The following is a 24,333-nucleotide window of genomic DNA, read 5'->3' as shown; positions in this document are numbered from 1 at the left end:
TATATTTATTTAATAATTTAACCTTGAGGTGATAAAGAAAGCATTTGCAACAGCAAAGTAACAATAATTATAAATTTATAATAAAGTTAAAAACAATGCGCTACCACTTTTTTATGTAATAATGAAAAAAAACAGGAAAATATTTCCCAAGACTTTGTTCAAGTAAATAATACAACATAGTATACAAAATAACTATGGATTATTTGAACATAATCAGATTTCATTACCGAGTCATATACATTTAAAATAAAAATACTATCATATAATGGAAATGTACGGATATGTACTTGATTGCTTTCACGAGAGATATGCTCGGTATACGTCTTAAAACCACTAAAGACTGAGAAATCAATAGGTCGGTTTGGATAGAAATTTATATACTCTATTATGCTTGATTTTCTTCGTGTAAGTCTTCCTTTTTATGCACTATCTACTGCCAAACAGTCGAAGATCTAACTTTAAAACTACGTCTCCGCGATCAACTTCGCGAAGTTTTATACGTTTGGTGATTGGTCCACAAGCGTCTTTGCTATCCCTTACGATGTCGACCACTCGAACTTCAGCACGGCCAAGAAACTCTAGAAACAGAACGATGTTTTTTATCATTCAACCGAATGATGATTTATAGAGATTACGTATTTTGTACAAAATCAAAAAAGCATATTTATGTAAAAAATTTTGTATATGTAACTCTTATACATAATTAAAACTGCTGATGTTCCATCAGTCCATTTTTATTTGTAATAGAGTAACAATTCCGACCGTTTTGAGAAACATATAATTCTACGGTCCTCTTCGGACAAAGATTTGGCAATGAAAGCATGTACAACTTTTATCGTATACCAACTTTACGTTGGCATACGTTCGACTCTTATTCTCGTTGGCAACTCTTCACCTAAAGAAAACTATGTTTTTCAAAACGGTCTACACTGTTGCAATATTACAAATAAAATAAATGGACGGAACATCAAGAGTTTTCATAATTTATTATTTTCATAATTGTATTCATTGTCAGCTGACATTTTACATTAATTATACGTTTGTATATTAGCTTTATTTGTAAATGTTTTTCGTGACTTGTATACGGAGGGACGTGATTTCATAATGTTAAGCTACATTTTATAAAATAAAACAGTGTAAGCTCACCATCGGGGCTAAAATATCCTTTGTCGAAAATAGTGATGCACAAAGTGTCCTCGTGTAAATCTTTAACCTGGAACTGCATGGACGTGTCCCAAACTGGGCAATCGGTGCCAGACACAACGATCGTTTGTTCCTCTTGCGAACCCATAGAAACTTTGCAAAACGCGTTGCATTTGCCTACAAACAAACGATTTTCAAATGTACAATAAAACTCGTGACTCTTTCAAGTGACAAATTCTGCCATGCAAACATGCTTCACCTGTGATATTAAAAATAACAACATTTAAGTTATCAGAAGGTGGTTTACTTGTATTTATAAATCTGTATTTTTAATAATGAATTGAAAATATTAGTATATATATATTTTTTAAGATAAAATAAGATTGTTAGTGCATAGCTATGGCGTTTAATTCATTGTAGGTATAGGAAAGTTAAATGTGCATTCGCTAAATACAAATTTTACATAACTTATCATGACAAGCAAGTTTAGTGTATGCCATTATCAAGACGAATACATGCATGGTCAAATGTAATATTGTCAATAAAACAAAAGTAGCCTTCCTAATGAAAAACACCTCGCAATTTATCTCACCAATATAGACGTCTCAAAACTTTTGAAATTAGTACATTTTGCCGTGGCAAACGGATACCTGACAAAAGCTATATAAATGTAGTTTTCTCCTTATGTTCAATAATTCAAAAGAAAAAAAAAGAAAAAAATATTGAATGTTCAAAATAAGACTTCTAAATGTGTATTTATTTTACCTTTGTTTTTACTGACAAGCTCTTCCGCCTCTTCAATAATAATCCGAAGGTGTCCCTTCGGATGTCTCTTCCGAACTACAATATAGTGTGATAGAAGAATAGATTTGTTAGTAAGAGGTCAAAGAGTGTGCATTGAAAGGAAACATTGAAAAGGAAAAAAGAAAGTGTTTGTGTACGTTATCACCCAAATTAGAGTCTACCACAGTTTGCTGGATGTTCTCATATCACTAGATCCCAAGAGTCAACTTGACATGCGCATGAGAGCAGAAATAATGAGTGATAAGTAGACGAGAAGCACTACATATGCAAATGTAACACTGCCATATCTTGCATAAAAAAGTTTACAAATTTATTTATGATTTCGACTACACTGTTGAATAATTTTTTTTGCAAGCACAGCATGTACAGGTTATATATAAATATATAGAAATATAAATAGATGATAAGACGATCGTTTTGAGCTTACCAGTCGAGGACATTAGACTGGATCCTTCCACAACAGTCACTAGAATTCGGCCACACGCTTTGAATTGCGCTTGCTCTAACATATATGTAATGGACAAACATATATGTAATGGACTTATTGACGTAAAAGTTGACAACTTAGGTAGTATGTAACGAGACGAATGGCACTGAATGATTGTTGTAACATGCATAAATCATAGAAATACGCTACTGAATTAATGTACCATGAATCGATACTACCATTTCTTACAGATAACAAACGATAAAAAGAAAGCCCAGTCCGATAATGAAAAGAACTGACTAGGTAATTTATTGAAATACGGGAGAAAAGCTTTAGCACATCTGGTACTTGAAAAATGTGGCGAGTGACGCAGCAACGAACAAACCGAGAGCAAAGTTAATTACTCGTACGAGTGTTTGCAGCGTCTGATAGCAGTACTTACTCGACCGCTGACGTAGCAAGCGGCTCTTCTCCGTCTCGGCGAAGTGACGTCGTGCCTCGCTTATTCGCCGTACCCATAATGAACATTCACTTATCGACGGTGCGACAAGCGTTATTGCTTTCTTCGAGTCGCTGAGTTTTAAGGTGCGCGATTGCTCGTTGGAATCGTGGCCGTTGAATGAACCGTTCATCAGGCCAGCGGTTTCATATTCGTTGATTAGCGACAGAGCTTGCAGAAAGATCGGCTAAAAACGGAGCCAAACGCTTCGACGTCGAGTTCTAAAAGCCCGAAATAATGGAAAAAAACTCACCCTCCGGTAAAGCTTGAACTTCTGATGTTCGTTCCTCTCGAAGGAGAATTGTTGCCCGCTGGGCATTGACTTGGTCGGTTGTGCAAACAGTAAGAAATCGTTAGTGAGGAAGCCGACAAGCTCTTTGCCGCTCTTGGCCTTGTGCAATATTCCGAAATGGACGAGCTTGCGAGGCCCGAGAGAGTTGGTCAGCGAGTTGAAGATTATTTGCTCCTCGAGACCATCGCAAACCACGTGCGTCTGCAGCCATTCCAACCTGTCGCTATTCTCCTTCTCGCGTACGCCTTCGTTCACCTGAATTTTGATTATGAAGTAAGCACAGGCGCTGATCGTGCACAAGGCCGACGTAAGCGTCGTACAATACCTGAGTACAGAATTCTTCGGCTTTTGCAAGAGCTTCTTGCAAGTATTGTCTGTCAGGGTGGTCTGGCCGTGTGTACTCCAGTATCTACGGAAAATACAGCGAGAAGACGTAATTGTTGTTCTTGGATTTGTAGGTGAATAGCCGTTTGACTTGCGATCGGCACTTGAGGAGGCTCGCCGCGCAAATCTGGGCATTACCTTTCCAATAATCAGTGGGTACTTGGTGATTCGTTGCATGGGCTTGATCAAGAAAGAGCTGAGCGGCATCCCTTTGGTCCTCGGATCCTGCTGGCAGCGCTGAGCCACTTCGACAAACGAGGGATTGGTCTCGGTGAGCCGCTGTAGATAGACTGCCGCGGAAATCTGACAGCTGCAGAATCTGACGTAGGCCGACATGCGTGGAATCTACGGACGGGATGACAGTAGTCTCATAGACAGCATCGAAGTAGCTCGTTGACAGTTGGCCAACTTACGTTTTCGCAGAGAATGTCACCGATCATTCGGACGACTCCAGCCTCGCTGTTGTCACGGCGGATCCTCAATGTTCTACACACACATTCGGGACAAAGACATGATGTCGGTTGAGCGATAGAAATCGGCAATGGAAATGAGATCGGCGAATGCGATGAATGGTCCGTGCGCGTTACCTCAAAAAGCTGTCGTTGCAAGCTATGATGTCCCTCCAGTTGATGAATATTTTGTCGACTTGGTTGACCGTCAAGACCATGCTGGCTAACAGTGGCTTTTCGAAAACCTGCGCTCAATCATTGATAAATGAACCGTGCTTGCATCTGAAAAATCTGCTATTGCGAGATAGTTGAAGCATCGGCAAAACGAGTAGGCATTACCTCGTGCACCAGCTGCATGTCCACGATGTAAGCCTCCTCGGTGACGATCAGTTCCTTGATGTACTCCTGCCTCTTTCTCTCCATCGAGTCGAGTTGCTGGGCCATCGCGTTCTCGGCTCTCGAGAGGGCGTTCACTAGACACGCGCACACGCGTGAGCGATTCGTCAAATGCGGTTCGCGCGAGCGAACAATCAAAGGCAAACAAAAAGAAGAGTTTGGTTGCAGATAGCGATTTGGAATGGCCGAAATATGCGGGCGCTTCGTTTTTTCTGTTGACGGTCTTCCGTCGCGAGCGGCTGAGCGGCGCGCGCCGAAACTCTTGAGAAACCGAAATCCCGAGAAACCGGCCTCGACTATTGATCCTTCGCTTAGCTTTATCTTTCATTTAGCCCTGCCGCCCGCTTCTAACTTATATAGGCATTTTTATTTTAAGCCGGCTAGCACTTCAACGCGACAATAACGCGCTGCCTCTTCGGCCTCCATTCCGTCGTACTTCGAACAAATCATTCAACGTTGCATTCACGTCGGATCTTACCTTCGATGTCTCTCGCTACTAATTATTCGCTACGGCCGTTGAACCAACACACGTACAAGACATTTCCTTGGACAACGAACGTTAACTTTCGCAAATCAATAACGAAACAAACGAAAGATGAACATTGGAAAAAAAAAAAAAGAACTAATCAAGAGCTAAAAAAAATGTAATTCAAGTCCATTGCGTGCACTCATTGTGTTTTTTTTTCTTCTTTTATTAATATCCGACAATACAACGAGAAACAATATGTATAAGTCTTGCATTGATAACAATCTCAGGATAGCACTACACGAATAATTGTTATACATAATTACAATATCTGTAAGTGTATATATTCAAAGTACACCTAGTAATCACGCCGTTGCAAAACTTTTTTGCTTTTATACCTTTCATAGCCTTTTTTTCTCCTCAATTATTATATTCATTAATTATTATTCTTCATTGTTTATTCTTGTTTATGCATCATATTTTTATTCCATTTTTACGATATAGAAAAATTATTACCAGGCAAATTTCTCCATTTGTTCGCTTTTACTTATTTATTTTTCAACCCCTCCTTATTGTAAGTCTTCTACGTTTTTTTAAACATAACACGTATATATATATATATATATATATATATATATATATAATATAGTTCTTTCGTCAATGCTGCCGCGTATGCGTGTTATTTTGCTCTCTCGCTCTCTGATAAATAAGTTATGCGTTAAATATTCTTGATTATTGCACGGATCGAATGTTTTTTTGCGGGGGTGGTGGTGGTGGTAGTGAGAGGCGAGAGGCGACAAGCGAGAGAAGCGAGAGGCCATGAATGTTTGCTGTGCGATACGCGACTCGTTATTTGTTACATTCTCGTGCGTCTAGCCATTTATTAAAAATTGTCGATCGCCAGCGAAGGATAATTATGTTTTGATGCTCAGCGAGACTCCTTAAAAAATGTTGACGAGTAACGTGTTATTTTATTATCGGGAAGACCTCCACTATGAGTATTAACATACATGTCACTAGTTTATAGTCGAATGGTTTGTTTTTCATCGTTTGAAAGCTAAGCAATGGCGACGGCGGACTTTTTTTCTTTCGACAGCTTGATTACATCGTGATTATTGAACTCTGACGTCTTAATTGAAGTACTTATTAAACGTAACTGAATTGTCTTTGCGCTAAAGCAGTTCTATAGTTTTTATAGTCGGGAGATTATTATTTTTATGGCGGTGCCTTTCGCCTTTACACCAACAAGTCAACTCATTCAACTTTAACGCTGAGATTCTCGTGTAGATTACAAATTGAGATATTTATCCAATAACGTTTCGTCCGTTGGTTTGTGAAACACTTTTAAAAATAGTCGGGTCAAGTCGATAAGAGTCTGTCGTTGATGCAATCGGTGCAAAAGCTTTGCGCAGTTAAACGTCGCGAATTTGGTTTTGTAGCGAAAAAGCGCGAAGGAAACGGAAAAGAGTCTCGATGTATCGAACTCAGGAGTACTATTTAGTAAACACTCTATACTTTTTTATAAATAATTTAAATAGTCAGCTCCTCCTCTTACGTTTTATTTGCCCATCTACAAGCTAGTCAGCGAAATGTTTGTTTTGCGCGTTCTATACAAATACCTGATTCTTTTATTTTGTTAATATGATGAGTCTTTGCTACAACCATTCTACGCGCACGTGTATCTCTCTGCAGGTAATCGATAATGCGTCTCTTATTCGTTTAAAATTAAAGTAGTCAGAAGAGTGCACAAAAGTCAACTATCAACTGAATTTCATCATTATTCAATTTTCCATTCTTTATAATACTCTATTCTTTAGTTATTTATTTATTGTTTGCTTTCTTCGTACAAGATATGTATATTAATTTACCATTTTCCGCTTTATTTTTTTCTTTGGTTTAACTTGTCTTTTCATATTCGTAATGATTAACCAATTACGCACTCCGCAAAACAAAATCATTCTTCTTGTCCATTAATATCGTGGTCTTTTTTGTTTCTTTCTTTCTTTCGATGCGAAAGAAAATGAGTCAAATGATTTCGGAAAAATGAGCTCGATATTACAATTAATAACAATAAAACCGAAACAGAAAACGATTGTACACAGCTTTGACGATCATTCCAAAATCACTTTTTAACTCACTTGTTTTATTTTTTTCTTTCTCTTTCACTCGCATATACGTTCTATAAATAATCCAGATGAACACATAGAAAAAGGAACAAGTAATGGGAAGATAAATTTAAAAGTTTTAGTATAATAAAGTTTCTAATTTGAATTTTAAAGTATTTTGATGTGTTCCCATGTTTATCTCAATCTATAGACAGTTGAGGTTGTAAAGTCAAATGAACTTTCCAAAAGGGTGCATATATCGCCTATTGTTTATACAGCTTGCACTTTCACTATTATTAATACATGACGTTACAATGTATCACTATTTCTATTACTGCGAACAATGCTTTTATATTTCTCCTTTTTTTATACAATTGTAACAGAATAAATCTACTGTTGGTTCAATTTTAAGCATCTTGACGAAGCAACATAGCGGCCAACATTTTTCGATGCAAATTAATTACGTTTGTTGCATTCAACTACGATTCTAAATTCATTTACAACAAGTAATATGCATGAACAAATACAAGCAATCAATGGTCTTTCTAAAAAAAACATTTTTCAGCTTAGAAGTAATGTCATTTACAGTGAGGCAAGTGAACAAACCGACAAGTACAAACAAGCCGTCGATTGATATATCTAACCGCTTAAAGAGGTATGTATTTCTACAATCAATGTATGTCCAATTGCTGTGCAAACCCTTGCAACTTCAAGTCGGGGTGAGCTGAGACTACTTCTGTCGTCTTATTACTTATTTCACCATAATAATAACAATAATAATAATAATAATAATAATAATAATAATAATAATAATAATAATAATAACAACAACAACAACAACAATAATAATAATGGCTTCCTTCGTGATACTGAGATATTTTTATGCTTTCTTTCTTTTTTCTGTGTGTGTATGTATTTCAGTATTTAGTGGCGTCAAAATGAACCTATCCCGACCGAAAAGAAAAACCAATCATTCAATATGTATTCCATATAACAGAAAAAAGAAAGAAATATGCAAATGTCAACAATTTTCGACTATTCTCAATATAATAACATTTGCTCCTTTACTATTATTCGTATTTTTTTAAATATATATTTATACCAGAAATTGCAGAGTTTTACAGCGTTTGGCGATTTAAAAAGTAAACGACGATATTTATAGATCTGGTCTTCATATAATATTCAACATTCGAGAAGGCATTTCTTAAATATTATTAGTCGTTATACAATTTTTTTCTCAAACTGCAAAATTCATTTATTTGTTGTAATCGAGTCTATTAATCAACTACGTACGTCGTCAGCGATATACCTTTCGCTCATCAAACGCTCTCTCTCTCTCTCTCTCTCTCTCTCTCTCTCTCTCTCTCTCTCTCTCTCTCTCTCTCTCGCGTATACCCGTCTAATAGAAGATTTCTCATTCTTCTTATTCTTGTAATCTAATGCAATGACGGGAGTTTTACAAACTATGTGCAATTGCTCTCGACGACAGATTTTCGTCATTACTTCACTTGGTAAAGGTATCATTGTTTTATTTTGTTTCAAGGCTGCGCACTTATAGCTTGGTGTACAATTCGATAAAAAATATATGTCATACTTCAGTGTAAATACACATTTATGGCGTTAACGATAAAAACAATTAAATCTAGCACAACTAAAATACCGTTTATTTGAGAAAAGAAACAAATATGTTTATTTGTATATGGCACTATGTAAACTTTCTTCCGCGAGTAAACTTGATTATTTTGTTCTTGACTGTAAACTTACCATTTTAAAGAAAAACTAATGCTTCAGAGTATTCACGAAAATATCATAAATATGTACTCTTTATAAGAATACTAAATTTTAATACTATGTAACATTTGAATAAATATACATGCACTCTGCTCTTATAGTAAATATAATCGTATTTCTTGAAAAAAGAAACAATAAATGCAATTATTTATCAAAACTTGTCGAAACTTCAACTATATCTTTTGGTGCAAGCCGGACAAAGGAAAAACGAAAAGCTGTCGTTGAGTTATACGTTGAGATTCTGGAGTATTTTATCGTCTCTAAAAAGGGGTTTTTTATTCGTTTGTTCACTCGTTTACAGACTCTGCTAAAGTGTATCATTAATTTCTGAAAAAAAAGTCTGACGAGAGTGCGCATTTTTATTCATTTGTCATTTTTGTTCATCTCTGGAAGATTTTCACAATTTCAGAAAAATGTTATTGTCATTGTCGAACGAAACTATCACAAATGATAAACTTTATTCTTAAAATGACTTGAAAACAATTTCGATTCGGTAATTTTATTTATTTGAAGCGACAATAATTCGAATCAATAACGAAACATTAAATTAGCACTATAAATAATTAAGATGACTAAATAAACGCACTTACAGTTAAATAAATATACATTTGAACTAACGCGAGAAAGTCAATAAAACTTTCATGTAAGGTTGATTTTGTAGAGATATTGCTGAGGTTCTTATTCTTTTTTCAAACTATGAAAAAAGCCAATATTTAAATAGAAGAAAATATACGTAGCAGCTATCTACTCAACATACAATCAAAATTCATACAATAACCACATGTCTATGTGTCGAAAAAATTATTTACCACAATTTATATAAAAGAATCTTTAATAAGATCAATGAGAATTTTTTCAGAAACGTCTCTCCACCACTCCCACTCAAAACTTCAATTGAATGTTCTTTGGAGAAATCCTCTTTTTTATTCGTACAGATGACATCGTAGAATAAAAACAATTCTCCGTGAGCAGCTATCATACGAACGATGATAATTACAAGACAAGAGATAGAGTGAACAGTGGATCGATGTCATAAAGAACTTTGTCTAATTATAATATTAAACAACGAATCTTGGAAACCATGGAAAATATTTATTAATTATTGCCTGCGTTAATCTACAGGTACACATGTCCACGTGAATATTTTATCGATGTGATTTAAACACTCATTCGTGTGGAAGAAATTTATTGCTAACCTACGTCTTACTCGAACTATTGACTTCTTGTGTTGATTAAACTTAGGCCATCGACAACATCGACAACATTACTTAATTTTTCCTTAGTTTTCTTTTATCTACAAACAAATTCTGTATAAACTAGAATATTAATTATATTAGATTAGCGTCGTTCCTCCAAAAAACTTACAACAATTATGTACGATTGGATGGACCAAATTAAACGTTCGTTTCTCTGTTTTCTATTTACGGTATAACAACAGAAGGGATTATAGTAAGTGTAATGTAACAATCGAGCGATTTTGATCCACGAGTTGCAAACTCTCTTGCCTTGTTATTATTCGTTCTCGAGCCTACGACTATAAAGAAAAGAAGAAGGAAAAAACACAAAGGTCAAAAAAAAAGAGTTTCAACAACAATGATCTCTGCACTTCATACATCTCTTGTACTTGAACATTTGTGTCGCGCTACTATCAAGAGAAAAAACTGCGTCAGTTCGCCCTCGTTGCGCTTCCTTTATCTATCGTATGTACAGAACGCTAAAAATTCGTCATACTCTCGCTCGCTCATGAGGTTACGAAGCGTTTTGTTTGTTTGTTTGTTTGTTTTTTCTTTGTTCTTTTTATTTATTTTTTTTTTTGCACATGCACACGTGACAATAATAATCATCGATGTTGAACCCCACATACAGTATTGAGCGGTGTGTGTCTGTATTTTTCTATTTATTGTTTCCTTTGCTTGAAACGTGAGCTTGGCATGTGTAAGAAAACTTGGTAGTTTTGCTTCTGTTTATTTGCCCGCAAAACGAAAACAGACGAGAAAAAAAAGCTCGTGTCGGCGTCGGTCGTGAAGCGCATCAGCCTCTGGCGTCGTGGTGAGAAAGAGGATACAAGGAAACAAAACATCCGCCACTGTCGGATCTCCAGATGCAGCAGCAATACACCAATTGGCGCTGCTAATTGGCTGCTGTCGTCGTCGCTGTTGTTCAATCTCCCTGAGCTGCGAACCAGATGAGCCAATTTTTTTCGCGAATCTCTGTCTCCCTGACTGATTGTTCGTTGCTTTCGCAGCGTATGTAACGTCGGGTCTGTGTCTATAGGCGCAAACATTCAAGCTTGTGTCGCACGAGCAATATCAGAAAAAATTGTCTCTGTTTCGTCGATGGCAGAAGCTCTACTTCGTCCCCTCTTACGCTGCGTGAATTATATGAAAAAGCACAGGACGAAGAATACATTCATTAGTTAACTGAAATTCATGCTGCGACAGCAGTATAATGCGCGTATTGGCATTCATGCCATTGATTTTTCACTTTTTTTGCTTGCCTGATTGGTTGATTTTGGTTAGATGGCAATACGCGCCTATCCCTCCCATCATTTGTGCACTGCGAAAAAGCCATGCGATTGACTCCGGTAAAAAGAATAGTGTAATCGAACGGAAATCAATGAAATCATAATCATCTACATTTTTTGTGTACGTATTTTGAACATGTATGTATTCTCTCTATTCTATTTGATCACTGCACTAAACTAATAGTTGCTATTGCCTTTTTTTAAATCTCCATTGAAGTCAACCATCTGTTTTTTTCTTATGGTGCATTTATGCATTGAGAATGGCACTTTGAAAGCTCAATAATTTTTTCAAATGCAATTGCTATGATTGCATAAGCCCTTCTCAATATTATTATACTTAGAATTATGCTGCAAAGTAATTTCTATCATAATACTTTCGTGAATTACAGGTTTATTTTACAAATGCTATTTTTTTCACAATAAATTTCAACTACTCATTCTAAGAAAGCTTCTACATTCAACGTCTAATATTCTAATACTTTGTGAATTTACAGAATGATTGATAATTCGAAATGGATGACTTCATTAAATAAGCAATGAGTTTAAGCATGAAATTGATATGATTTTGATGAAGTAAATGTTACAGCAAATATATGTGATATTAATCTCATATTCTAACATTACATCAAAACAATATAGTCACGGCACTTTGCCAAACCAAATGATAATTATAGAAGATCAAACATATAATAAATAAATTCATTCAGTTACTACATTAAAAACTGTTCTTTTTTTAACACGCAAAAATTTACAATTTCAAATATAATTTTCAAACAAAGTGATAATTTACAAAGTACAAAAATTAAAGCTCAACAAAATACAAATACAAAATAATATTGCAACATACACACATTTTCTTTTGCTCAAGTGATGAGTGTTGTATGAAAATGTACAGTAGACATGCACCCACGATAGAACAACTTTAATAATACACATTAAGGTGGACTTATCAGTGTACACACAAAGGAAGCTATTTTTTTATGAAATATGATCGATCGAAAAAAATTAATAATTTATGACAGCAAACAATAAACAAAAGAAAACACCAACAATGACTAACAATAAGAACTTGAGTCAGCGTAAGTTTACAGAGTTAAAGTTTTGTGAGCCTGCAGCGTTAATAAGAGTTAACATTATTTTTTTATTATTCAATTTATATTCGAGAAAGATTATTATCTAATGAGTATACACGTGTTTTTTGTTATTAAAATTATTTCTGCGGTAATTCTCGACGAGTATACAAGAGTCTTAATTATATAATCTACATGGGACATGATAAAACGCATCAAAATTAAATTAAAACTCAAAATAAAAACATACAAAAGAGATAAATTAGTATGATATATAAAAGTTATGAGTGTCAATGATGATTATTATAAAATTATAAGTGGTGAGCGGTGAGTTGGTGGGGAAACCGACAAAGCTTTTTTGAGATTATTCATTAAGAGCTGTAAGAAATACTCCTTCACACAGTTTGAAACATCGTGTGGCATAATAATAGTTAAAGAAATGCTGGTAATATGAGTGCCGATATTGGTTAACCATTTACAATAAGAAAATCGATGCCTTACATTGGCATTGCATTTGTATATTTATATATCTGTCTGTCTCACACGAGAAGTAAAAGTTTCAAACTCAAGAAAATATGCGTACCGGGGCGTTTTACTAAGTGAATTGAAAAGCGATTTAATGAGTCGATGCACACGACAGTGAATAAATGTCTGCTCAGAAAATAATAAACCATAACTCATCTATCTACGCTAGCTTTAATGATCGCGATATATATCTTTGGTGTATCAACAGTGAGGAGCTTAAGTCTTTTGCTCGAGAAATGCAGGTTACAATATTTACACTAATAAGTGAATCAAAGAAAAACTCTAATTAACATTGTTTTACAACGATCATATAAATATACTAAGAGTGAGGTAGAGCAAATAGAAATTGCATTTGTTCGACATTAAGGAAGCAAATTACACAGACTCAAACTCGTCAATACAAAACCTAACTAATCATGACTAAAGTTCACCAACGGTACATTGTTTTTTTTAGATTTTTAGAGATCTACTTACACATTGGCGAGACGTAGTTACTGGGAAAGACGCCAGATAAACCGTTCAACTCGCCGCGCCACCACGAGTCTTCATCCTTGGATAATACCACGATCACATCACCTTTTTCGAAACTCAATTCGTCCTCGTTTTGTGCCTTGTACGGATACAACGCCATTACCTTCTCTGTTGAATCGAATAAACAACACTTTAGTGAATGTACGGATGCGACAATAGAGAAAAATGAATATAATATGCATATACTAACCAGCGAAGGGATCCATCGTTGGGGAATCTTGATATCTGTGTGAAACTGGCGTGCTGCGATTACTGCTGCTTTGCAGAAGTTTCACGTATGACGCTGGGAACCATCCGACTTGCTTCTTCTTTCCTCGTGCCTGCAAATATAAGCGTATGAATGCACGTCCGAATGAACAAATCAAAGTATACCGTAGGCTGCTTACCTGCAATTCACCTTCCCACCAGCCTGATTCGTGTTTCCTCCGTACAGCAATCAGCTGGCCCTTTGACAGATCCAATTGCTCGATACTCGTCGCCTTGTACGGTGCGATAACTTGCACGATGTCGGGCTTTCGTTTCTATAAAAACGCGGCGATCGTGTTAATCAAAATCGTTATCAATGATGTGTCCGATTTACACGATTACGTACTATACATAAATAGGAAATAGTCAACTATTTATTAAAAAAATATAGAAAACCGTAATATATGTACAATGTCTAGCTAATATTACAATAACAAGTGTTTTTTGCTAGCTAACTTTCCAATATCTTTTCTTTTTCTCTTTTTCTTGCTTATGTATAACAATTACCTTTGATGTATACTGTGTTGTAGTACAGCGTGGAGCCAACAACAATTGCCGTCATATATGTCCGAACGAGCGCACGCGGCAAAAAAAGCCATTAAATGTTCACATGTTATAGAGAAAGCCAAACGCAAGTACAACACTCAAAACAATTTATATATAAATATAAATAAATATGTGTGTGTGTGTGTGTGTGTGTGTGTGTGTGTGTGTGTATGTGTGTGTGTGTGTGTTGTTTTGAGTATATATATAAAGTTGGCACAATAATGCGCATATCTGTTATGCATATATACGAAATATAGAAAATGTCAATATGTATTCCACACAGAAAAATACGAATTTGAAAATAAAAACGTTTCGCAGATATCGTCGAGGTTATTGGGCGTTTACCTGCGAAGCAGACATAGCAGCAAAGTCTGGTAATTCATCTCTATCCTCGGCCTCGGCTCTTTCTTCCTCGAGCTGTTCGGCTGTTTTTTGCTTCTTCAGGATCAGGATGATTAGCGTGAAATAAAATGTTGGATTGTCTTAAGGTTTCTTTAGTTACGCGATAGGACTAATTCTAGACTTTCTTTTTCTTTCTTTTTTTTATCACAATTAGCTTACGGGACACGTGTACAGTTAAATTGTTATTTTAGCTTTTAGGAATTCTTAGGTAGAATTTGCAAGAAAATTGAGTCCAAATCACTTGATCTCTAGAATATAATATTCAATGAAAAGGAACAAATCTGTATCGATTTCCTCATAAGCCAACTGTTAATATTTTTTACATTAATACGCACTGGCTGTTCTTGTATATTTATAGCAGTTTCAGCAGTTTCACTCAATTCTTCTGGCTTTTGATCATTTGGTGTAGCTTGTTTAGCAGCGCTCTAAAGGTAGGTGATATGACGGGCACATAAAGATAAAATGCAAGTGAATTGTGCACAAAATGATTATGATAATCGTGAAAACACAATTATTTTTTGGACAGGATGTATTGATTGAATCTTAACCTATTAAAATCTTTACTATAGTGTGCAAGTGGACTATTTGATGATATACATAACGTAAAAAAAACCAGTAACAGATAAATAGGATTATTTGTTGTAGAATATTAGCTTGAAAATCCAAACAAGTTCAAGTGCAAACATGAGTAAATAGTAGTAGGAATTGAACATAACAATTAACACCTTGAAACTTAATATACTAGAGAAAAAAGTGGCTCACCTGATTAGGCATGTCGTATTTCTCGACGTAATTCGACGGAAATATACCCGTTCGATCGCCAATAACACCAGTCCACCAGTCATTTTCTTTCTTTGAGACCAGTATGATTTCGCCGTGGTTGAAATTCAGATCGCCGGCTTCGCTCGAGTCATACTGATAGAGAGAAATGTAATACTCATTAAGACCGTCACCAGAAACAGTCATTGTATCCTGGCCATTGGTCACTTCAATTTTCACGTAGGATTTAGGGAACCAACCGACACTTTGATCGCTCGATTGTCCATAACACCACACATCCTGTGCGGTGAATGAAATTTCATTAGATACCGTGCTTTTTTAATACAAAAAAAAACTTAATTGGAAACTTAGATATCATTACTTGTTGTTCTTTAATTGTAACAGTTTCTCCTTTGCCAAAGGATAAGTGTCCCTCAGTTGTAGGTCGATATTGATAAAGTGTCGTTGCTTTGAGGTTACACAGCTGTCCTTCACCTAGTTTTGGTGTAGCAGGCTCGACGTGAGGACCGTCACCTACAGCAGAGCCGGCATCTGATAGATTTTCAGGAACTTCCGCAATTCCTCTGTAAAATCAAGTTTTTTTATGAAAATCATGTATACAGAAAGAAGTTGTCTGTTTCGATAAATACTCACTCAAGTGTTCGTTTTTCTAAGCTATCTTGATGAACAAATGGATCGGCTACGACAGGTTCGACTTCTACAGGCTCAATAGGCTCAACATATGATTCTGGAAACCATCCTGTGTGACCACGAATTTCACCTGCCATCCAGCCAGGCTCTGCATTTTGTACTGGCGGTACCTGATTGATAGTAACGGAAATTTATTTTATTTGTTACATTCTAGAATACAAATTCAATATAAAGAGCACTCACGATAATTATATCTCCAGGCTGGAATGAAATTTCATCCTGATTTCTAGCAACGAATTCGTAGAGCGCTCTGTACTTTTTGCCACCTGTGTCTTCCACTATAGTAGCAGTAGCAGCGGCACTTGCAACAACCGTTGCAGCAGTGTCAGTAGGCCAAGAGTCAACGTCAATTTCCTCAGCGTTACCAGAGTCGCTCCATGCTTCGTCTCCCCAAGAAGCCGTGGCAGCAGTGAATCCACCTTTCGCTTGTTTATTGCGCATTTCCAGTATCTTTTTTTTCTTTTCTTCGTATTTCACCAGCAATTCCTTACAGTTGTTCACCATTACTTTCATCTCTTCTTTCAAGTCATCCAAGGATTTGTTGCTGTTATCCACCTCCTGTTCCTTTTCCGCTACTTCCTTCTTCAACTCTTCAAGTTTGTCCTCCAATTGTTTGATTGCCAGCTTCTTGTTCGCTACAGCCAGTTTGTGTGCTTCCTGGCCAGCTGCATCTTGGGCTTTACTCTTCGCCTCTAGTTTAGCTTTCTCTTGACTGCAGGCGAGTAATCGTTGGTTTTGTTCGCGTAACTTGTTCTTCAAGGCTGACATTTCTTGAAGTTGCTGGTCTCGCGTCGTTCGCATTCCATCAATCGTTGATTTAACGGTTGAAACGCCTACCCGAGTGTCGCAAATTTTCTGTGATAACTCCTTCACTTTTTCGTTCTATAAATTAGCAGAGGAAAGCTTATAAGTAAATTGATCTACATGATAAATGTTTAATTATTAGCGAGTAATTCTACCAAGGTGCCTAATTCGATGGTTAATGTTTGATTCTTTGCTTTTAATTTCAAAAGAGAGTCCTGTTCTTGTTGGCGCCTAGCTTGTAACTCCTGCATTTTTTGTGTTTCCCACTCTAATTGACGCTGCCTCTCCATTTCTCTAAAAAAAATAAATGTTTTCCATTACATTTACTAGCAAAGCCTATATATATATGCAATCAGTTTACTTTCTTGCGGCTTCTTTTCGTTCCTGTTCGCGTCTTCTTTCTTCTTCCTTTTGTTCTTCCATTTCCTTTTGTCTCATCATTTGTTGCTCCAATTCCGCTTGACGACGTCTTTCTTGTTCCAATCTATGACCCAATATAAAAATTGAAATACTTGCTGCAAAAATATTAAATGTCGCATGCATCGATCAATAAAATCGGCCACCTCTGCTTTTCACGCTTCTCAGCTTCTTCCCTTTCTTTTCTTTCTCTTTCTTCTTGCTCTTTTCGCTGGACTTCCATCAGTGCTTTACGCCGTCTATCTAATTCTGCTTGACCTTTGTCAAAGTTCTCTTTTCGTTTGTCCTCGAACGAAGTCTAAAACAAAATAAAGAATAAGAATTCACATAATTATCGTTAGAGCATATGAGAATACGTATCGATTACATACCTGTGGCATGCCAGCTAACGGATCAATATTATCGGGAACTCCTTGAGAAGAGACGGAACTCTGGCGCTGTCGTCTGAAAGTCGGTGGAATAAGATCCGGAGGAAGAGACGTGGATATGACTTCACCAGCCTTTGCCATGTCACATAAATGCATTGCTAGGACGAATTCTTCACAACCTAATCGGCCATCTGAATCCATGTCTGCCAAAGCCCTGGAAATATTTGGAAGTGTGAAACCGAAAATTAATTAACATAATTTATTTATAAAAATATAATCATGCGCTCCAATTCATGTCCAATCATACTATTCTTCATTAAATAATCTTTGGACAGATGCTATTTTAAAATAATGCCAAGGCAAGTTATCTGTGAGAAAAATAGTTCTCGATATCAGAGGTCAAACTGTTTCGAAACTTTTATGCACTTTTATAAGTTGTCTGAATTCAAATCCAATCCGATTAAGCTATCAAATAATAATAATCCCTCATCGTTAAATACATAATAAAACAATCTCACCATATTTGTGCAAGAACAGCTTGCGGCAGCTGCGACTGAACCATGATGTTTCTTGCCTGAGGTCCTGAGAGGAAACCCGATCTGGTGCGATCCCACGTGTTAAAAAGCTGCGTGTACTTGAGCTTCGTCTGATGAGGTACAGCCCATTCTTGCGGCGAAGCAATCCCAGTGCCCGAATGCTGACTATCAACGGAGCCGCGATGCTGTTGCATGTCAGTGCCGCTGATGGAACCACGTTGCTGCATATCTATTGACGCGCGATGTTGCATATCGATGGAGGCACGATGCTGTTGTGGCATGTCGATGGAACCACGATGTTGTGAATCTACCGAACCCGTTCGGTCTATGCTTGGTGGTCTTGTCGTCGTGCTCAGAGGTGTGCTCGTTGACACTGGCGTGTGGATTATGCTACCGTTCATTGTGCTCTGTGGCAATGATGTTACTGATGGCGTTATCACTGGCGTCACTCCGGCTACCATACCGTTTCCTGAAATTCGCATTAAGAAAACAAAGGTGTAATGGTTAAACTAAAGATTTAAAGAATGCAGCTTCAATACTCATAGAACGAACAAACAAGCGGCTCAAAAAATTATTATATAAAGTTTCTTAAGAATTTTTTACGATGCAAAATACGATGATAAATGCAATATCTTAAATTTAGCAACGGTGTTCATCTCGCGTCAAAAGGATATCAGATCACGAATAAAACATATAACCTTATAAACCTTGAAAACCTCGCAACAATAATTGTGTACCTGCAACGTGCGATACAGTTGTAGCTCCAGCGACCGTCGGAGGCACTCCTGAGATCATCGATGGCACACCAATCATAGTTTGAACAATCGGCTGAACCATTGGCTGAACAGCCGCTTGTACCATCGGCATACCTGGATGCTGTACCATTGCTATACCAGTTGCCATCAACGGAACAGCGGGAGCTCCAGTTGCTGGCATCGTTGGTGCCATGGTTGACATTGGTGGCATTGCTTGATCCATAGTGAAAGCCGTTTGCGGCACTGGTGCTGTGTTTATTGGTGCGATCGGTGCAACCGATGCTACTGGTGGCGCACCTAGACGAAGGCGAGTAGAAATGTTTTAGTTGTACTGTTGTAGAATTGGCTTTCTTGGCGATTAAGCTTTGATACACTTAATCAATAGTCTTTTGTCAAAGCGGTGAAATTAGCATTACAGATAGTTATGAAATAATACTCGAAAAAGATATAGTTACCACAAAAGGAAATAGAACAACGACAAAACTTAAACGTTGCAGAACATTGTTAACTGCATAATCGAGAGATGTGAAGGAACGAAAATGTACAATGTATGTTACCTGCAGTAACGAAAACAAAAGTTTTTCATATAAAAAGTACAGATTTACAGTGCTTTTGAAAGTAACTGTTTCCACTCAAATTTCGTGTTATCATATACAGGTAATAACTATACACTTTGGTTTTTGTCAGTGCATCAAATTAAAGCTATGAACTAGCTGCAAAAAAGATGTCATTTTTCAATTAGCTTCAACACAAAAAGATTAACATAAAAGCACCGACAACAAAGTCAAAGTCAGGACTTGTTAAAACAATTTATATGTAAAAGAAACAACAAAAGAACCAAAATTATGTTAAAGCTTTTAAAAGTGTAAAAGTTGTACTGTATATCCTTAGTTCAAGTGTGTACCTTCCGACATTAACAGATCGAATAAATCTGTAAAGAAAGAGGCACATGTGTCAGCGAGCGTATTGATATAAATGAAAAAAGAGTGTTTTTATAGGAGTATTTGAAAAAAAATAAGCGTGAGATTTTTATTTTCTGCTGCTCGAATGGCAGTGCAACGTATCGATATAATTAGGGGCCGACATTAGTTGACAAACTTACCCATATTGGAAACGACCGTGGGCATCGGTTGAACCATTTGTACTGGCGGAGCCATCGGTGGGACTATTGGTTTGACAGGCGATGCTGCAGCTACTGGACTACTTGGAAATGACGGTGGTTGTGGTTTCGGGGGTGGTCCAGTTGTCGGTACGAATCCAGCTCCTATATTTTTTAGCAATCGTTTATTATTTTCATTGTCGAAAAGTACCCTAAAACGTAGATTACTGCGACAGCAGCGCGGTCTAAAATAACAATGTCGACAGCCAGCTATAATAATGGCAATTTGCTTATTAAGCTTTCAAAATCATTCGAAATTGAGATACAAATAATTTATGTAGCATTTACAATTCATACGCAAGTTTGGAAAACAAATATACATGTATATAGCAAGCTATTATTAACTACTATTTCCTTGTGCTGTATTAAAATATGTTTAACTACGGTATATATTGAGAGAAAGTTGTATTTTAAAGGAAAAAAGTAACGATACGCAAAGCAACAACAAAACTTTCGTACTGATATACAAGTGTTTTAAAAATTTTTATCGCTTTCTTTTTTGCTATAAAAAATAAAAATAAACGTACATGTATACATGGGAAAGAATACGAAAGTTTTACACAATAAAAGAAACATTTAATCAGACACAATTGTACTTTGTTTTACCAACCGTATCAAACTTTGAAACAGATAGAACATTCAAACAAAGTGATACAGAAAAACATGAGGATAATTGACACTCGTTGTCCAGCATGTTTCTCTTTCGAAAAACTTAAATTGAAAAGAGAAATCTTTATAGATCAAGTGTGCGCGTGTACGTGTATATGTGGTGTACGTCTAGTCGTTTCTTGTGTATATCTAATAGTTCGTTCGTTGTCAATTAAATGACGTTAGCAGTCAAAACATACCGATACTGTCAGGAGGTGTGGGTCTTTGCGGAGTAGTACCGCTTTCGACCTTAGCAGCAGAGTCTCCTTTTTTATTGTGCAGCACAGAATACACACAACATATTTTCGACAAGTAAAATAAAAAGAACACAATTGCAGAAGCGTTAAAAATAATTTCATTTTTTCGGACGTACGACTTGACAATATCGTCAACGATTATTGCGCGCGTCGTGTCACACTCGAATGTGCATTATTTCCCGGTTTTAGACAACAAAAAAGCAAAAGACTATTCACAAATAATATTTCAGCATCTGAAAAAGTATATATACGTATTTATAGCCTTGAATACTGTGGCGGCAATAACTGCGACGCATTGTATTGTATACATTGAAAAAATAGCTGATTCGAGAACAACGTTAACCAAACGGATGATTAGAATTTATGACTGATGCTGTTTGTGTGCGTTGTTACGTTCAACATTAACTTAATTAAAAAAAACATGGATTATTTACAAATACATCGTAATCTATACATAATATTGTCTTATAAATCTACTGATGGAATATTGTTAAATATGAAATTTCATAATTGATAAAAAAAATCTACCAAACTTAAATAATTTTCTCATCAAATCCATTTTGATAATAATAATAATGATATAAAACAGCACATGGCAATCAAATCATAAAAACGAACAAAATCGAAAAAAAGTAAAAGGGCTGGCATATCAAGCCTTATATATAACAGAGAGAAGAATATAAAAATATATCGATTTTATCAACGATGTATTTAGAACAGAGTGAAAATATAACATAAAAAAAGATAGTATACACAGGCTGCTTGACAGAAAGGAGAAAGAGTGAGAGAGAGAGAGAGTGAGAGAGAGAGAGAGAGAGAGAGAGAGAGAGAGAGAGAGAGAGAGAGAGAGAGAGAGAGAGAGAGAGAGAGAGAGAGAGAGACTAACATACCGGTGATATAAGTAGGTGGTGGTCGGGCAGGAGGTAGCTTTGACGGTGATGTGTTTGACGTAGGGCGTGCGTTTGCGGCTACAGGCTGTCTACTTTGTTGCGATGCTGTGTGTCATCGGGGTTATTTTGTCGTTGTTTGTTTGTTTGTTTGTTTGTTTGGTTTTTTATTTCAACAATTATATTATGTGACACTAATTTACATAGGAAATTTATAAGCATCATATAAAATTGTTAAGAAAAAGATCATTTAATGCTTATTTGTATATGAATTGTGTATAGGATTATAAATGTAATATTGCCACTTTTGTCTACAACTCTGATTTAGCACAACTGTGCGGTTATTAAAATATGAATAGCTTAATTGAAATAATTTACATTATTGATTGATGTAACTTAATTTTCAATTTGAAAATAATAATGTGCAAAATCAATAGCTGTTTGATAAAAAAAATATATTCAATTAAAAAAAAAGTCGCTACTCTTTTAGACGTGTCAATAATGAAATTCCAAACGACAGGGGTTATTCTTTACGTTATCACATCCGCCTGACTTTCGTTAGATAATTCACGCAATCGCATGAACGTAACGCCATTGGTTCATTCACTGGTCACTGAATTTCATGACCGTGTATCTAATTATTCTTTTCAGCAGGAAAAGAATGAGAAATATTTCCAAGTCTAAATTATTAATCAAAAAGAAAAATAGATAACTTACCGATAGGCATTGCCATAGATGCAACAACTGGAGGACCACCAATTTTTGGTACAACTGTCGGTGCGGCGATCGGTCGAGGAATAGAAACTACATTTGGAGGTGACACTATTGATGGTACTGTGGGTGGAGTTGCCAATGGTTGATTTACTGCAATTCGTGATGTAAATTTCAATTTTGTTTGTCATGCCTCCACCAAAATATCAATGAGTTAATTAAAATGATTTAATCTATACTAAATGTGCATAAATGTTAGGTAAAATATTATTTTACAATTTAATCTGCAGCAAGACGAGAGTAAAAGAAATATGTTTGAGTTGAAAATCAAAACTAACCAGCTGCATATGCCTGCAAACTTCTTATCAGTGATGGTGGCAATGAACTGGGTACCTCAAAACCTCTCAGTTTCAAATTTATCAATTTACATGCAATACTGAATTCATTGATATTCATTCGCCCATCCGAATCTGTATCCGACAATCCCCTAGAATAAAAATCAACGAGCATAAATAGCTCAAAATTATTGTTGATGAAACTGTCTAATTAAGCAGTATAAGTGTATTGTGTTTTACCATATTTGGCCAAGTACAGCAGGAGGGAGCTGCGATTGCAAAAAGAAATCTTTTGCTTGACCACCTGTGATAACTCCATTGATTGGTTTGAGCGAGTCAAACTGCTGCTGGTATCGAGCTCGCTCAGGAGGTTGAACCACCCAAGGATCAGTACCTGATTGAAAAACAATAAATCACTGCAACAACCTGACCATCACAACACGATACATGAATCATTTACAGACACAAACAAGCCTAAACTTGTACAATGCAAGCTCAACTTTCTGATATCATGCAACATTTGCTACCACAAATAAATATCATTTGACATATACTCAAAATACACTTGCAATTTTATCACAAAAGTCTACATCTTATAGTTGATAAACATCAGTAATTTGTCAATCAGTGATGAAGATTGCTTTATCCCAGTATGAATTAATGTACAACCAATTGAACCTTATCATGCAGGCAAACTTGGGGTAAAGAAAAATCAATACGTACGGTTTTTTTCGCATTACTTACCAGGAGTCATTGGACTGGTCATATTGGCTTCGTTAGCACTCAGGTGCGGCTACTTGGCATTCTTTTGCTCTCTGTCTCACTCTCGTTCTCTACTCGTGATCCCCGGGAGGGTTTGCAACGACTGCAAAGGTTAGACGTTTGCTACCTCTATATGCCACTTTCTTATTACTATGTATATCCTCACGGAAGTTTCTTCCTCTCGATCCTTACCTTACATACAATTTTAATGTTGAGAGAGAGAGAGAGAACACAGCCGAGCAGAGCGAGCAAACGATCGATCCGCTCTCTCTCTCTCTCGTGCGCTGCTATACTATACTACTACTACTGAAACTTTCGTCGTCGGACACTTGCTCTCCCTCTTTTTTTGCTAGCCCCTTCGAATTCGTACACACCGGGAAATCGACGCGACGACGCGACACTTTTTTTTATTGTCTTCCTCGTTTCCTTTCTCTCTCTCTCTCTCTCTCTCTCTCTCTCTCTCTCTCTCTCTCTCTCTTTTGGCTACTGATCTTGAAGACGAGCTTGCTGCGAGGTCGATTTTTTTTTCGCTTTTCGCTCTTCGCACTCTATACAAGAATCAGAGGAAGAGAGAGAAATACGGAATCTTCTCCACGTTCGGCGGGAATCGATAGTGGTGCGCGG

At 36.5% G+C, this 24,333-nt stretch overlaps 1 protein-coding gene across 6 annotated transcripts; it reads right to left on the bottom strand.

Moving 5' to 3' along the window:
• Positions 1-13: 13 nt before the first annotated feature.
• LOC131671999 (intersectin-1) lies at positions 14-24,333 on the bottom strand. Of its 6 annotated transcripts, none has more exons than XM_058948889.1 (35): positions 23,902-24,333; positions 23,692-23,812; positions 23,188-23,341; positions 22,951-23,099; positions 22,619-22,765; positions 21,905-22,009; positions 20,053-20,214; positions 19,855-19,881; positions 18,933-19,247; positions 18,178-18,664; positions 17,663-17,873; positions 17,438-17,589; positions 17,236-17,358; positions 17,030-17,168; positions 16,254-16,952; positions 16,014-16,180; positions 15,742-15,943; positions 15,363-15,659; positions 14,936-15,025; positions 14,544-14,636; positions 14,160-14,171; positions 13,793-13,927; positions 13,597-13,726; positions 13,350-13,514; positions 4,338-4,471; positions 4,137-4,243; positions 3,963-4,035; positions 3,688-3,894; positions 3,491-3,574; positions 3,127-3,420; positions 2,817-3,060; positions 1,909-1,983; positions 1,736-1,803; positions 1,147-1,320; positions 404-578 (listed from the first exon to the last, which is right to left on the bottom strand). In XM_058948889.1, the coding sequence occupies exons 2-35, from the start codon at positions 23,711-23,713 to the stop codon at positions 537-539; spliced, it is 5,685 nt and encodes a 1,894-aa protein (XP_058804872.1). In that variant the 5' UTR covers positions 23,714-23,812; positions 23,902-24,333; the 3' UTR covers positions 404-536. The 6 variants fall into 6 exon arrangements, 5 of the variants coding, with proteins under 5 accessions (XP_058804870.1, XP_058804871.1, XP_058804873.1 ...); XR_009302588.1 differs by having other exon boundaries at positions 438-578; positions 1,736-1,793; XM_058948887.1 differs by lacking the exons at positions 1,736-1,803; positions 1,909-1,983 and adding an exon at positions 2,375-2,449 and having other exon boundaries at positions 14-578; positions 23,902-24,330.

The sequence above is a fragment of the Phymastichus coffea genome, unplaced genomic scaffold (genome assembly GCF_024137745.1).
Source record: "Phymastichus coffea isolate CEN01 unplaced genomic scaffold, Cenicafe_Pcof_1.1 PCOF00140, whole genome shotgun sequence".
Lineage (NCBI taxonomy): Eukaryota > Metazoa > Arthropoda > Insecta > Hymenoptera > Eulophidae > Phymastichus > Phymastichus coffea.
Note: the sequence above shows the minus strand (reverse complement) of the source record. Positions and strands in the feature narration are given on the sequence as shown.